Source organism: Alexandromys fortis, unplaced genomic scaffold, assembly GCF_014885135.2.
Source record: "Alexandromys fortis isolate MF-2015 unplaced genomic scaffold, M_Fortis_MF-2015_v1.1 scaffold_104, whole genome shotgun sequence".
Lineage (NCBI taxonomy): Eukaryota > Metazoa > Chordata > Mammalia > Rodentia > Cricetidae > Alexandromys > Alexandromys fortis.
The window spans coordinates 5,738,801-5,755,717 of record NW_026068000.1 but is presented as its reverse complement, the minus strand read 5'-3'; the positions used below and the strand labels follow the sequence as shown (position 1 = coordinate 5,755,717).

The 16,917-nt window shown below is 46.4% G+C and overlaps 1 protein-coding gene across 1 annotated transcript in view; it reads right to left on the bottom strand.

Moving 5' to 3' along the window:
- The window catches only part of Ankrd29 (ankyrin repeat domain 29), a 48,731-nt gene that overhangs the window by 11,339 nt on the left and 20,475 nt on the right, over positions 1-16,917 (bottom strand). Inside the window, exons 4-6 of the mRNA XM_050160671.1 lie at positions 15,442-15,540; positions 12,598-12,696; positions 8,788-8,886 (exon numbers count right to left, since the gene is read on the bottom strand). Of these exons, the coding sequence (XP_050016628.1) occupies positions 8,788-8,886; positions 12,598-12,696; positions 15,442-15,540 (297 nt within the window). The remainder of the gene's footprint in view (positions 1-8,787; positions 8,887-12,597; positions 12,697-15,441; positions 15,541-16,917) is intronic.

Below are 16,917 nucleotides of genomic sequence, written 5' to 3'. Positions count from 1 at the left end.
ACACCATTTTATTGGTACTGTATTGAAGCCATGGCTTCGTGCAAGCTAAATAAGCACTCTGCCAACCGAGACACATCTCCATAGAGCTGGTTCTTTTTTTTTTTTTTTTTTGGTTTTTCGAGACAGGGTTTCTCTGTGGCTTTGGAGCCTGTCCTGGAACCAGGCTGGTCTCGAACTCACAGAGATCTGCCTGCCTCTGCCTCCCGAGTGCTGGGATTAAAGGCGTGCGCCACCACCGCCCGGCAGAGCTGGTTCTTTGATGCCAGGGTGTAAAACAGGCTGGGAAGGTTCTGTGGGACCCTTATTCAAGGGACAGCTGAGATGCACCCCCTCTGCAGAACTGAACTCCTCTAGCAACGAGGCAGCTTGTCTTTCCTCTCAGTCCCAGCCCCAGATGACCCGCTTCTCTGCTTCCTGTGTTGGGATGAGGCAGTGCATCCTGCCAGCACATGTCCATCATGGAAGAGTGGACAGTCTCTTTTGAAGTAGGGTCATTTCTCTTACTTCTGTATCTGGTACCCCAAATCGCACATGGCTATGTCATGCTTTAAACAAACAGACTTATGTAGAAGGTGATGCTTTTCCTAGAAACGGACTCACAAACTAGTGTAACAGGATATTTAGGGTAACATTTCCTGTATATTATTTGCTAACTGCCTTTTCCCCAAGGCTGAGAAAGAGGAGAAATAATAGGAAGAAAGGAATGGGAAGCATTTGACCACAAGGCTGTCAATTGGTGAACAGGAAGTCTTTGTATTACAGGAAGAACCAGGAGAGGGAAGGGACTCATGTTTCCTCCCTGCCTGGCTTGACTCTGGCTGTGTGGAGGGCACAGGGGTAGGTAGCTAGGTCATACAAACACCTAGGGAAAACTGGGAACTCAGATGAAAAAGGAATTTTCTTCTTTTCATATAATAGAACTCAAGAAAACGGGAAATGTCTTAAAGAAATTCTGCTCTAGGCTAATGCCTGAAAGTGAGTGAAAGGATGAATATATATATATTCAGGAATTTACCATGCTGTGCGAAATTGGATGTGCGGAGGGAAGAGTGGCTTGAAGTCAGTTTGAGGTTGAGAGGACAAAGACACAGAAATGACTTGCTTGAGCAGAGTCAATGGTAGAGCCAACACCTAAGATGAAATCATAGAGAATCTCTAAGAACCAGTGCAGACTCTTGAGGACCAGAGAGTCCAGAAGATTCAAGAAGGAGCCTCTCCAACCCCTCCCCCGGATACCTGAGTAGTAGCCTGATCTCTGAGAAGAGCAGGAGGAGGTCACAGGATCCAGAACTGAAAAATAGAACTGCTGAGGTAATCATGGTAGTATGTCCCAAGAGTGTGGAACACCTACCTCTCCATTGGAAGGAGGGCTAGCGAGCAAGATGATGCAAGGGTTGGCTATGCAGCTGCACCTGCTGCAGGGTGGAGATACTACATAGCATACCAGCTAGTGGCAGGCACACAGGGTAGCCTGCGTCCTGGCAAAGGGTTAGAGGATGGATTGAAAGGCGGTGGCGGCAGGGTTGGGGTGGACAGCATCAGTGCCTGTGTCTTGGGAGAGCTGGAGGACAGAGGAGGTCTGAAGACAGCGAGCCTGCTCCATACTTCCTTTACACCTCTCTCCAGCTCTTGCAACTGTTCTTATTAACAAATTATAATTTGCACTAAAGGCACAAATTAAGAGTACAAACTAAAGAATTGCTTATTGCTTGTAATAAAACAACTTCCACAGTTTTTATTTGATTCTCCCAATTGAAGATTTAATTAAGTATTCACCCAGCCAATAATTAACTACGAAAGCCCTTCTGTGTCTCAGGCGGAATACTGAAATAAGTCTCTCTTTTCAAAGGAAAGTCTAGAGAAGGCAATAATGTTGAAATGTCCATATAACTGCAAATGATAATGAGGGAGCCAAATGTGCCCAGTGAACTAGAGGCCCCCTACTGCTGTGGGCTTGGGGTCAGGCTCCAGAGATAGGGTCATAGTTGAGTTGGGTCCTGAAGGAAGACCAGGGCCAGGGTTTTGTCAGGTAACAGGGCAAGCACGCATTAAAGTGTCTTGGACAGGCATGGTGTGGCAGGCAGAACATACAGTCAATCCTATTACTTTGGCACATGGGTACAGGTGGGATCCTGGGGACAACAGAAGAGCTCTGGGCGTGTCCTAGCCATGAGCAATCAATATGCGTGTGGCTTGCCTGTTCTGTGGCTATTTTGTTCTTTGTGAATGTCTCCACCAGAGGGCAGCCCGGGGAGGGAGATGAGCTGCTTGCCTCGTGTATGGGCTTGTCAGGGCTTGGCTGTTTTAGCAAAATTACCCTGGAAAAGTGCTGAGACATCCTCAATGAGGACAATTATTGCTACTCTCAACACATAGCAGTCACAGCAACACTCAGATCTATCACATTAATTGGAAAACAAACAGAAAACAAAAAACAAAAACCCAGCCTGCACTTCCTGCCTGTGAGGCCTTGGGCAATGCCTCTCAGGCTCAGCATCTTCTGCAAACATGTCAACCTTGCAGAGACCTACTGATGAGCCAGCACATGGACAGACCGAGAGCATGGCGATGGGCAGGTGCTCAGAAAATGCTCCCTGGGTCCAGGTGCCGTTCACCATGGACAGAAAGGGGTCCAGGTGCCGTTCACCATGGACAACGAATAGAAAGCCTTGACTGAATTCTGGTTCCGCAAGCTTATCTACCCGATTTCTCCCCCAAGTCCCCAGGTGGCCCTGTACAACAACTAGATGGGGAGCAGCTGGGTCCTACTGACTGTACAGGACACAGGGGGTCACCAGTGATTGCATCACTGATGATCACATCTCCAGACTGACGCCGAAACCCAGGAGGGTGAGTCAGAGCACACTGCCAAGCCTAGCTAATGGTCTAGTTGAGTGGGGGATCCCTCTTTTACCCCACCATTTCTGCGCAATAGTCTGTGCTTTCCTCTTTCTTGTTTTTATTTTAATTTTTTTAAAGACAGGGTCGCTCTATTATGTAACCCAGGCTGTCCTTTAACTCACTGAGATTCGCTTGCTTCCTCTGCCTCTTGAGTCGGGGATTAAAGGCACGCCCACCACACCATCATAATAAAGATGGAATACAAATATACTGTTTCCCCTTTCTGGAGTTTTGGAGTGAATTGGAATGGGCAAAAAAGATATTTAAAACTTTTAAATACTTTTAGCTACTTCTGAACAAAAAATAGGTTTAAAGTATATTAAGCAGGACAAATTACTGTGTTCCACGATTCTCTCTCTCTCTCTCTCTCTCTCTCTCTCTCTCTCTCTCTCTCTCTCTCTTCTCCTGTGTGTGTGTGTGTGCTCAGAGCATGAGGTGAGGGTGCACGTGCATGTGTGTGCATGTGCATAGAGGCCAGAGGTTGGCGTTAGGTGTCTTCCATTGAGCCGCATCTGTCACTGAACTCATCACTTTGATAGGCTGGCTGCTCAGCGGGCTCCAGGAATCGGCCTCTGCCCTCCCTGTCCTCTCTGCATGGGGTCATAGAAGAGCAGAGCTGCACTGTGATTTGTGTGTGGATTTGGGGGTTCGAATCTCAGGTCTTCATGCTCACATGGTCACACTTTAATTACTGAACCATTTTGCAGCACCTGCTTAAAAAAAGAAGAAAGATTCACAAGTAGTAACTGGCATTTAGTATTGGGTTCACACCAAGTGAAAGAAGATTTAGACTTACTTTGTAGGTCAGCAAGAATACTAATAGGTGAAGGGCACATGGGGACCGGAAGCCAAGGAAAGAACAGGAAACATGAGGGCTGAATAGGACTAACAACCCAATAAATAGCAATGTGTTGCCTGTATCTGAAAGTGTTCAACATCGGACGATAGTTGCAGAAAGAACTCAAGGACCAAATGGGCGGTTAATAGGGTGACTTTGGCATTCCCTATCAAATCTGTTGCTGTTTTCAGGCTATAGCTAATATATTCTACAGATAGAGGATACATAATACCACTCATGTTAGAAACCTATCTTCTATAATCTTATCTGGGCATCTAAAATCTATTTGGAAAAAGAAACCAGCCCATTTAACTCCATAGGAACACATGTATGAAATGCTGTATGCTCTCTGCTTCCATGGCCTTCTAGCCCTCAGGCATGGACTGTTTTTATCTGTAGGTTTCCGATCTGATATTATCTGGGATCAATTCTACTGTTAGTTGGGGATTCTCAAGATGCAAGGAACTTTATCAGTAGTGATAAGGACCAGTAACAAGACGACTTTGCTACCGGAGTTGCAAAGTACCAGAGTACCAGAACTACTGCAGTAAGAATTTTAGTGGGAATGTTTTATGCCATTTCCATAGCAACTCTAGAGCAGAGTTACTATTACTGTCTTGGGTTTATAGATGAAACAACAAAGGTCTGGGGAAGGAAACCACTTGCTCTAGGTCGTGGAGAATTGAACCGACTTTCATTTCCTAAACATGATTATCCTCATGACCGCCAGCTTCTCTCTACCTGAGGCCTAAGCTGGCACCCCAGGTGTTTACTATTTTCCTAGAGCTTGTGTGTTGCCCACGAGCATGGGTTCTACATCCAGAGTCCTCTAGTTTCCAATCATTTGTCCTTCTCTTCACCAGACCTCCCTGGTGTTCTGCCCAAGTCACGATGTCTTTTGGTGGTCAAGAGGCCTTTTCCAAATGCCTACACCATGTGCAGAGGGACTAGGACAGCCAGTGCCCTCCACAAATGTCCCTATGCTTGGAGACTTACAGCAATCTGGAAGCTCTTTTTTTCCCCATTTTCCATGTGTCTCTAAACTTGTGACTTGAGAGAATATTCACTTTCTGGGTTCTTGCAATTCTCTGTCCAGCTGAAGGTTTCTGTTAGGGTAGTGGTTCTCAGCCTTCCTAATGCTGAGATGTTTTAATACTGTTCCTCATGTTGTGGTGACCCCCAACCCATGAAATTATTTCCATTGCTATTTCATAACTGTAATTTCTGTACTGTTGTAAATTGTAATGAAGACATCTGTGTTTTCTGATGGTCTTAGGTGATCATTCGACTCCAAAGGGGTCATGACCAACAGGTTGAGAACTACTGTTTTAGGGACTGTGCTCATTATATGGTCTTTCTGTCAACGCCACAGAAACACTGACAAGCAGAGGAGGACTAGTTAGAGATGAGACCGGGCTTGGACACTTTAGAAAACGTTGCTCTAACAATGTGGGCGAGTTGAGCTGGGGAAGGTGTACGTCAAGGCATGCGATTGAGAGAAGAGTGGATTCAGTGACATCTTTGTTAGTGATTAAAATGGTTTGGCTCCTGTCAGGTTCTCCTTTTGAAGGACACACGAAAGAAACAAAAGCGAATTTTTCGAGTGGCAATGGGATTCAGTGATCCCTGTGACTCTGCAACGTGGAAGGAACCCAAGCTACACACCACCCAGCATCTGTGTGGCTTGTTCTGTGATCATGCTTCCTCAACACAAACCACAGGGAAGCGTTACCAGTTCAGCTTCCCTGAAGCTCACATCAAAGGTCAGCTGAGTGATTTCAGGGCTACTTCATTAGCATCTCGTCATGGGTGCTAACGGCAGGAATCTGCAGAATGGGGTGTGTGTGTGTGTGCATGTATACGTGTGCACACGCACACATGTGCATGCGTGTGAGAAGCATGGTAACCTGAGTTTGACCTTCAGCACCACATAAGCTGGGTGTGGTGGTATATGCTTCTAAGCCCAGGGCTGGGGAGAGAACAGGAGAGGAATCCCTGAGACTCGTTGAACAGATAGTCTAATAGAAAGTTCTCAGGTTCCAGGGGGAGACTCTGTCTCAAAGCTGAAGATGAACGACTCCTAAGGAGGGACAACTGAGACTGACCTCTGGCTTCTGCACACAAGTGCTACACTTGCACACATTCACATGTGCGCACACGTGCGTGCACACACACACATCAAGCTTTCCTAAAAATATTAAGAATTGGAAAATCAGGTACACATCCTTGTCTTCAGTTATAAATTCAAGAGTTCTCTGATGAAGAGCTAATGAGTCAGTGGGATTTCAGGACCAAACAACAGTTCCACACGCCCTGCCTGCAATGTTCTCCCCTGTGCAAGCCATTTTAGTGTAAACTCTAAACCATGCTTCTCCCAAACCTTTAAATACCCGCCCCCAAGCAGCCTTGCTCACACGGCTTTTGTCACACTTAGGGTGTTCGTTTTCTTAGACAGAATGGCGTCAGCAGGGTTCTACTGTCAGAGAAGGCAGGACATGGAGTCACTGACCTGCGCAGCTGAGTCTCTAGCTAGAGAACTGCAGGCTCCTGCAGGCGATGGAACTGGTTGTGGTTTGAGGGCATCACGGAGTGAGTGTGTGCAGCATAAAGGGAATGTCCCCTCCTCCCCCACCCCAAGTAGCTCTTATTTTTATAAAACACTTTGCCCGATTAACAATCTTTCCAGACCTGGACTCTTCAAATTCCAAAGCACTTCCTTAGAAACAGTCTTTGGGAGGGTGTGTCCCTTGCTTTTTAACCACAGGGCAGGTCCTTGTCCACTGACCAGGTGAACCTCACTCTGGAGGAATGCAAACAAGGGGGATGTGTTGTGGTTACTGCTGCCATGCAGGCTTGCTTTTTAACCTCCTGGCTTCAACTCAGGTTCAAGTGCACACGCACCCATGCAGTCTTTGAAATACCAACTCATATCAGCTTGGGTATTGTTTTTAAGCAAGCATGACTGTAGGAATAAGAACAATGAAATGAATTTTACACACAGGCTTCTTAAAGTGACAGATATTACTTTGCAAAGATATAATAAAAGACACTTAGCAATCTCAACAATCCCCGGCATTCACGTTCATGGGGCACCTGTGGTGACAATGACCTCCAAATCAAATTCATGCCACTCAAAGCCTACCAGCTCCTTCCATCCATTATGACAGAATAAAGCCTTCACATCAAATAAGACCAGTTAGCAAGATATTAAACTCCAACTTCCAAATGTCAGCTTTGGCAAGACCTGATGTACATTTTTTTCTTTTTCTTTGTGTGTATGCGTTCATGTATATGTAGGTGTGTGTGTGTGTTATGTGCACATATGTGTATGTTTATGTGAAGGCCAGAAGTTGCCCATGGGTGCAGTTCTTCGGGAGCGATTGATCTTGTTTTGTGAGACAGGGTCTCTCACTGGCCTGTGGCTCACCTATTAGGCTGGCTAGTCAGTGAGCTCCAGGGGTCTGCCTGTCTCAGCCTCTCCGGTGCTAGGATTAACAAAGGCTTGCCACCATGTTTGGCATTTTTACATGGGTTCTGGGCTCAGACAGAGGTTGTCATGCTTGCTTTGCTGAGAGTCATGTCTTCATCCTGATGTGCAGCTTTTCTAGACTGCTTCCATCCCACGGGAAGTTCTAGGACCACGTAAAACTAAGAAAGTCTTTACAAGCTTAAAACGTGTAATTCATCTTTCTAGCTCTACCTGGTGGATGGTAACTGCCCTGGGGATACTGACTAATGCTGATAAAATGATTATCAAAGCTCTCTGGAAGCTTGAAGGGCTTGATGGGCTCATCCTGCTTGTCAGAATCACAGAGCTGGGTCCACGAGGAGGCGTGGTGGGTAAGAGTGCTGTGACACAGCCTGGTGGCCTGAATCCAACCCACAATCCAAGGTGGAAAGGAAGGGCAGGCTCATAAAAGTTGTCCTTTGATTTCCACATATGTTCTGTAGCACGCGCGCGCGCGCACACACACACACACACACAAATAATATATTTAATTTGATTTAAAATCTCCACAGAGCTAAGTAGGCATAGTGGTGCATGCCTGCAATCCCAGCACTAAAGAGGGTGAATCATGAGGATGAGACAAGCCTGGGCAACACAGTGAGACCCTATCTTAAAAACAAAACCAACCGCCAGTAACCAAAACAAAGTTATTGGCAGAACTGGTTTAGAAGTCTGGATTGTTGACGGCAAAGCTGCTATACCCAGACTCCTCTTATTCATTAGGTACTTAGGTTAATGAAGACCCGAGAAGTCTACGGCCAGAACACAGACTCATCTAGAGCGTCCCCATTGCTATATGTCATGTAAAGTCCCAGGCATTCCCATGCCAGACCAATTATAGAAACCTGCCTTGGATATAATATTGCTTAAGAAATCGGTTTGACTTTTCTAAACAAACAAACAAAACCTTCATAGCAATGTGCCCTTAACCTCAAAGCACAGATGGTTCCTATGACACAGAGAGCTACGCTACCTTACATTTGCCATCTATAAACTGGCCCCAGTGTTATCCTGCATTCAAGAGCTTTAAGTATCAGCTAATTGATTTGTCAGATGTTAGCAGATGACAGACGGCAGGTACTGTTGAGTGAAGTCTCAATGGCAGTAGGCTTGTGGGCGATGAAGGCACAGGACCTAGTCACAATTTCAATGTCAAGGGCAGGAGATACGGCGGCAGCAGCGTATCAGCAGGGAGACCGGGCAGGGACTTGCCTCTGTTTACCTCTGTCCCAGGTCAGCCAACACTCCTAACTTCAGCACAGTCATAATTTATTTGAACAGGAGGTGACAGAGTATGTACTTGACCTCAGACATTAAACACTCAAGTTTTCAAAGTACTGAGACGTGACGTCAGCTTTAGTTCAGAGGCATCTGGCTGAGCTCGAAGCACGGAGCACGAGCCATCTTAATCAAAGATTAACTTCTTATCACAGCCGGAGGAGCTGAGGGATGTCTGTGGTGCCTGCTCTATGCCAGACTATGCCGCCTCGGCCCTTGGCGCTCCCGCCACATGCTCCGTAGACTTTGGCAATGACATTACCTGCCTTGGCTGGTTGACTTTTGCCCCTGAAGACAGCAGCAGTCGAATGACATCCAAGTAACCTCCTTGGGCAGCTAGAAAGAGGGCAGTGGCTCCATCCTGAGGGAGAACAAGTGTTCAGATTCAGGCTTCATATTTATTTAAAAAGAAAATTAAGGTATGTATACTTAATAAAGCTCCCCATTTGCATTTTCTTTTCTGTTTCTGTTCTATTGCTAAATAATAGCTATGAGCTATTATGTAAACAAATGGCACACACACACACACACACACACACACACACACACACGGAGGCCAGAGGACAACCTCTAGCGTCATTCCTCAGGAAGGCACTGTTCACTTTGTTGAGATCTCTCACTCAAAGCCTGGTTCACACTGCCTGGCCAGTGACTCTGAGGGATCTTTCTCTCTACGTCCCACGTGCTGGGATATCATGCAAAAGCCACCTCACCCAGGTTTTTAAAATGTATTTTTAGATTTATTTTATTATGTGTATTAATGTTTTGTCTGTATATATATGTGTGTGCATGGCATGCATCTAGGTACCCAGAGGCCAAATGTGGGCTTTGGATCCCCTAGAACTGGAGTTACAAATGGTTGTGTGTCACTATGTGGGGTCTTGGAACTAAACTTGGGTCCTTTGCAAGAAGCAACACATGCTTTTAACTGCTGAGATATCTCTCCAGTAGACCCAGCTTTCTTTCTTTCTCTCTCTTTAGTCCTTCCTTCCTTCTTTCCTTCCTTCCTTCCTTCCTTCCTTCCTTCCTTCCTTCCTTCCTTCCTTCCTTCCTTCCTTCCTCTCTCTCTCCATCTCTGTCTCTGTTTCTCTCTCTCTTTCTAACATGAGTTTTGGGGATCAAATCCTTCATGCCAGGAAGCAAACACTGCACTGACTGAGTCATTTCCCCAGAAACTTTCTGTGACTATGAATTGGGAGTTAGTGTCTTTCCCTTGGCATCTCCCTCTTTCTCCTTTATCCATGTCCCACAACATGCAGTTTCTCCAAGTATTAAAAAGGCATGGTGGCTCAGCAGCAGAGTGCTAGCCTAGCACGCACACACACACACACACACACACACACACACACACACACACACGCACGCATGCACGCACACACAATGATTTCAGGAAACCTGCCTTAGAAAGATTCTCCACCTCGCTGCTCCCTGTCAGGCCAGCAGACGCCAGCAATGTCTATGAACACAAAGGGCAATTTGCACCACGCCCAAAGCAAGAGCCCATCTCTGTGAACTTTTCTGTGTTTGGGAAGCACTTCTTTGTTTTCTTTCTCAGACGCATTTGATTTCAGCAAATTTATAGGCTGCGTTTGTCCATACTCACTGCAGAGTATGTGTGCACAGGGCAAACGTTTCTACTCCACAGTAGAAAACCTGGACGCGCCCTTGTGGAGTTAACACCCAGCTAATCCCCACACTTTGTGCTGGGTGTGCGAGGCAAGCTTGAGATCCCAAAGGCCTTTCTCGGCACAAGCCCAACAGGCGTGCCACCTGGGTGGGGCTGGATTTCCACTGGGTGTCTGAGGAGCTACCAGATTACCCTCGAGGCAATCATTAAAAACAAACCAGCCTGTACAGATTTTTAGGAAGATGTTTGGTAATGGTTACAGATTTCAGTGGCTCCTCGGTTATTGGCACAGAAAGTTCCCCATGCCTCAGCTGAGGCTAACCTGGTCTCTGAGCTGGACTGTCCACACACTGAGTCCCTTACGGGGCATCACAACTTTCCTCTCCCACTTGTTTCCAGAGATCTTCGGCATGTACCCCATCCCCATTATTTTTATTTTATTTTTTAGTACAGGGTCTCACTCTGCAGTCCTGCCTGGATTAGAACTCACTATGTGGACCAAGCTGTCCTTGAACTCCTTAGTACTGGGATCAAAGATGTACACCACCACATCCAGGCCAATTATTTTTAATAGAGATATTTGCACCGTTTTACAAAAAGTAAAAATGAATTTGCAGCACATGAAATTTCCCAATTCTTCTTACAGCAGAGAGAAATTTCCTGTGAATTCAGCTGAAGTCTATCCTTCCAAGAGCATTCTGGAAGAATATTGTCTAATGAGTACAAAATTTGTATTTACCCTCAATTTGGACTGCTAACTCAGGGTCCATGTTGTGCAAACAAAACTTCTATTTGTGAAGTTTCTGGAAGCCGATTCTATCCAGCCCCACATGGCAGTAGCCCAGATTCTCAGCTATTCTTTATTTACATTGATCCACAGAGAGGTGTCCAAAGCTTTGGACATACATTTGTTTTCCCTTTGTGTGTATGTGTGTGGTATAAGTATGTGTTTATGTGTGTGCACATGTGTGGATCCATGTGTGCATGCATACTCAAGTGTATAGGTTAAAGGTCAACTGCTCTTCACCCTATTTTTGGAGCTAGGGTCTCACTGAAGCCACAGCTCGTTACCAGTTTGGCTAGACTGGCCCCAGAACCCTCCCCCTCCTCTTCTCGGTGCTGGGATTACAAGTACACACCAAGAGCCTGGCTTTGTATGTGGTGCTCCAGATCCAGGCTCAGGTTCTCCCGCCTGCACAGCAAAGCACTGAGCCATCTTTCCATCTCTGCCTGTGGTGCTCAGACTCAAGCACGCGTCAGAACCTCCTCAGGCTGCAGCTGTGCCAACAGAGCCTGGCTCTGCTGGTCTGAGGGGAGGCCTGGGAACTGGTGGTTTGGACCACACAACAGGTGTGTTTAATGGGCAGCCAGACGGAGAAGCACTTGTTGGAGAGTTAGCAAGGATCTCAGGTCCCAAACCTTATTATCTCTGAAGTGCCAGAGGGTAAGGCTAGTTGCTGCTGTGGGCTTCAAAGAGGCCTGTGATTTGTCAGTTAACGAGGGAAGCTCTGAACAGGCTATCCAAATGGAAACCTGCACACCCACACATTACCTGACTATGCAAACCTGGCGCCTTCGGCATAAGGGCTCACAGTGTACTTGAGGAATGGCCTAAAACACAGTTCCCGTATAATTGGAAGCAGGACTCTCCCCTGCCCCCATCCCAGACTCTGTCAAGTCAGCTCATCTTTCCATATTTTATTTTTCCTACAAAACCAGGATAATAACCTTTGTCAGGGAGCCTATGGAATTACAGTGACAATTAAAAAGGCCCCTGGGCTGTGCACTAATTGCCAATTAGCTGGAAAGAGACTCCCAGTGGCAGCAGATGCCCTGCACGGTCCTACCTTGTGCACGCATCTCCAAGGCTCACCTCTCGTTTCTCTTCTCTTCTTGAAGCCTTTCTGCACTAGTGTCTACAACAGGCGGGTACAGTCCATCTGCTGGACCATATGGCTCGTCATGGCTCGAGTAAACACGTGTCTGAGGGGGGCAGCTGACTGCACAAGCGAAGTGTGCCAGGTGTCCAAGAGATTTAGAAGGGTCATGGTTTCCATGACAGGCAAAGCTCATCTCATCAGCCCATTTCCCTTGATGTCTCAGATGGAAATCCCACTGTGCAGGGCTGGAGAGATGGCTCAGTGGTTAAGAGCATTGGCTTTTCCTTCTGAGGACCTGAGTTCAATTCCCAGCACCCATATCTGGTGGCTCACAACTGCCTGTAAACCCAGCTCCAGCAGACCTGACACCTCTGACCTCTGTGGGCACTGGCATTCATCATACATACATACACACACACACACACACACACACACCCTTGCACACATACTTATAAATCTTCAAAAAGAGAGAGAACCCCACTGTGCTCTAACCGGTACTTGAAGGTGGCATTCCTGACATTGGGATTAGATTGATGTTAGATGTGGTCAGTGGGGTGACACTCACATAAAGTTGGTCGTGGATGTTGGCTCCGTGTTTCAGCAAGGTCTCCACCACTGGCATGTGTCCATACTGACTGGCAGCCAACAGGGCAGTGCCCCCATCCTATGGAAGGAAAGGACACTGTATTGCATTTTACCAAGCATACTCTTCACATAGAGTTGGAAGAGAATATTCCCGGAGATAATAAACACATCTTCCTTCTGTTATCTCTTTTACCTTGTCTTTATTTTTAAAGGCTTATTTTATTTTTACTTGTATGTATGTGTATGCCTGTGTGTCTGAGTGTATGGCATGTATATGTGGGGTGCCTGGAGAGTCCACAGTGGTCAGAAGAGATGTTGGATCCCCTGGAACTGGAGTTGCAGAAGACTGTGAGCTATCCAACATGGGTGCTGGCACTGAACTCTGGTCCTCTGGAAGAGCACCAGGTGCTCTTAAATATGGAGTTGTCTCTCCAGTCGCTCACCTTTTCTTTTTCCTCCCTCCCTCCCTCCCTCTCTCCTTCCCTCCCTCCCTCCCTCCCTCCCTCCCTTCTTTCCTTCCTGTCTTTTTTTTTGTTTGTTTTCATTTTTGTTTTTCACAACAGGGTTTCTCTGTGTGACAGTCCTGTCTGTCCTGGAACTCGCATGGTAGAACAGACTGGCCTCGAACTCACAGAGATCTGCCTGCTTCTGCCTCCTGAGTGCTGGGATTAAAGGTGTGCGACACCACCGCCTGGCTCATCTCTTTACAATTATGAAAGATTTCATCTTGAGGACATGCACATGTTGTGCACTTGTGTAACCTGCCAGGGACACAATGCAGTTATCTTACCAAGTTATTATCAATATGAAATATCCTGTAGCAAACGAGGAGGTGCAGCACACGTCCAGGCGCTGCCAAGCCATCTCAGAGTCACCAGAAAAGCCTTCCACAGCTTTTGCCCAGAGGCACAAAGGGCCCAAAGGGAACAAAGGGCACAAAAGGCAAGCATTGGCTTCTCTTTGTGGTGCTATTTGGTTCTAAGCCACTGAGTTTAAGATGTTTAACTGCCTACAGCCATAGTTTTCATGGGACAAGATGGGCCTCTGTTAAAAGAGCGGATGATGACACCATGGTCCACGTGCTTCTCACTGTCGTACTTAGTATTTCCCCTGAACATGTGCCAGTTTGTCCGGGTCTCTAAAGCACGGGCGCTGAGACTGAGCAGAGTGCTGTAATCAGAGTGGGGCATCCCTTTGTTCCGTCAACTCCGCTTTTATCTCTGCAGCTGGAATTAGACCAAGCACTTGTGCCAACCACATCACACCATTGACTCAGTGAGTCTGTGGTCAGGGAGCCTTTAATGGCTTTCCCCAGGTGCCTCTGGTAAGGCAGCAGCTTTCCACCTCGGAGTGATGTTTGGCTCTGTGAGCTCTGATGTGGAGATTTAGGCTAATTAGGAGTAATTCAACACACGTGACTTAACTAAAATACTAATTATAAATATGACATGTAGTTCCTAAATTTGGGCAGTTTTTTTATTTTATCTAAAACAAATTCTACCCTCAGAAGGTCTGATTCATAAGGTCTTGGGTAGCCTTTTAACTAGTCATGTGGGGGATGGCTGTGGTAGTCTGCTATAGAGGTCTTGTGTTCAAGGGCCATCCTGGTGCATGGCAGTAGCTAGAGAAGGCCTGGAGGAAGGGACTGTCTGCTAAGGATCAGGGCTGAACTAGCCTTGAAGGGTGGGAGATGGAGGGGAGAGGGGCAGAAGGCTGGGGCTGGTGGCCAGAGGGGGAACATACATTGCTTGATAGCAGCAATGACTATTGCGCCTTTGAAGCTCAACTTTCTGCTTCTCTCTGCCTGATGAGGTAAGAGAACAGTAAAATACAGTGGCTCTGACAGGACCAAACTCTTTTATTAAAAACATTTTCAGGCTACAAGTTGCACGCAGTTAATAACAAAGAGGGTGATTATTAAAACCAAGTCAGTCTTGATGACAGGTTCACATCAAAACTCAGAACCTCCTGACATTCACTTCTGCCTACGGAAAGCTCTTCAAACAGCTGTGGTTGACCTTGTGGAACTACTCATCCCGGATTCTGCGTTCTGTGGATTTGTGGGAGCAAACTGGCTCCCGCATAAAGGCTTTAGGCAATATTAACTTGTTAAGCAAGAAGCTGACTGGAGTAGACATGTGGTCATGTATGACCATTCTGACTTAGTTTCTGGGCTGGAGATTTAGGGTCAGTGAACTTGTAACATGTGTGTGTGTGTGTGAGCTGGCATATGAGCTTATGTGCATGTATCTGCACAGGCGTGCCCATGTGGGTGCATGTGGAGGTCAGAGGTTGACATCATGATATCTTCCTCAACTGCAGTTATGTTTTTGAGACAGTGTCTGTTACTGAACCTGGAGCATATCATCTTCTCTACACTGCTTGCCTTTGGGGTCCTCATGTCTCTCTTGCCCCTCACCCTCAGGGCTGAAAGTATAGATGCATGCCACAGTGCCTGGCTCACTAGGACCAAGTCATACTTCCAATAACTCCTATTGGAACTAATATAAAAATAGAATAAACACAGAAATAGAGTTGTTAGAGAGACACATGGCTATAATTTAGTGTCCCTGAACAGAAAATCAATGATGCAAGAAAGAACTGAAGTAATTCCCCATGAAATTTTCCAAGTGTAAAACTTAGAAGGAATCCCAGACACTGGCCAACCCTGAACCACTTGTAACCCCACGAAACCCACTTCCTTCGGCTTCAGAATCTTCCAGCAAGAGAAGCACATATTTGTGCCACAGATTAGGAGAAAATGAATGCGTGGCTGCAGAAGGTCTTAAAAGGATGTAAAAAATCAAGATCTCCATTTTCTTACTTTGGTCCTACATTCAGTGGATGCTCCAAATCCGAAGAGAAATCTCACGACGTCATTATGGCCTTGCTGGGCAGCAAAGAACAGGGCAGTGGTACCTGACTGGGAGAGAGGGGACGGCTTTAAAGAGACATTAACAAAAATAATTTGCAAATAAAACAGAGAGTAGTATGTTTGCACAGACACCTTCTAGCTCCAAGAGGGCCACATTTGATTTGTTGTGATTTTCTTCCTTTTTAAAAAATTTTATCTTTTTAAATGTGTTTTGTCTGCACATGTGTTAGTGCACTGTGTGTGTGTGTGTGTGTGTGTGTGTGTGTGTGTGTGTAGTGCCCACGGAGGCCAGCATAGTGCATAAGAGCCTCTGAAACTGGAGTTATAGACAGTTGTTAGCTACCATGTGGGTGCTGGGAATTGAACCTGGGTCCTCTGGAAGGGCAGTCAGTGCTCTAGTTATCACTGAGTTACATCTCTAGCCCCTGTTGCTAGTTCCTGATGAGAGAAATAAAATGAGAGGAAGACTTCATTCTTGTACGAGAGGATGGTCCTCCCCAGAGGATCAGACTGCGTCCCGATTCCAGGACATACCATTGCTCTATGTCATGAAGGATGGAATTGAGGATCTGGAGAGGAGGCACTCCGCTGTGGAGGAATCCTTTTGTACACTGTGAAGATCTGTCACTGTGGTTGGTTTAATAGAGAAGCTGACTGGCCAATAGCTAAACAGGATAATGCTGGGAAGGAGAAGGGTGGAGTCAGGAGTCACCAGACGCAAAGGGAGCAGGATGAATGTGTCGTGCTAATAAAGGCACTGCCATGCGGCAGAGCATAAATAAGGAATATGGGTTTGCTTAAAATGTAAGAGCTATTTAGCAAAAGCCTGAGCTATTGGCCGAGCGTTTGTAATTAATATGAGTCTCGGTGTGTTTATTAAAGAGTGGCTGCAGGACAGAAACTCCCTACGGCACTCACTCTGCATCACCTGGACAGTGACGAGTGTCCTTTTAAGTGCAAAACAGAGCCAAACTCCTTGCTAAGCTCTGTGAACTGTGCCACAGTAGCACAGGCCTATAATCCCAGCCATCAGTAGGCCGAGGCAACAAGATCAAAAGTTTGAGGCCAGCCTGGGCCTCATATAGTGTATCCTATCTCAAAAACTCAAACTAAGCTCAAACAAAAGAAAGCAAAAAGCCCAGAAAGAGTGAGAAGAAAATCTTGTTTGCAAGAGTTAAAACATGGGAGCAGTGGCAACGTCCATCTGTGGGCAAACGGGAGTGGCATGGCATTGCCGGCAAGGCAGAAGGTTAGCTTTAAAAGGACGGGGATGATGAGAGAGACCACAACATGGATGAAGGTAAAGATCTGTTACACGGAGGAAGCCTGTTCCACAAGGACAAACACTGTTAGACTCTGCTACGGTGTCTGAAGAACACAAACTCATGCAGACAGAAAGTAAGGAGATGGTTGCCAGCAGCTAGG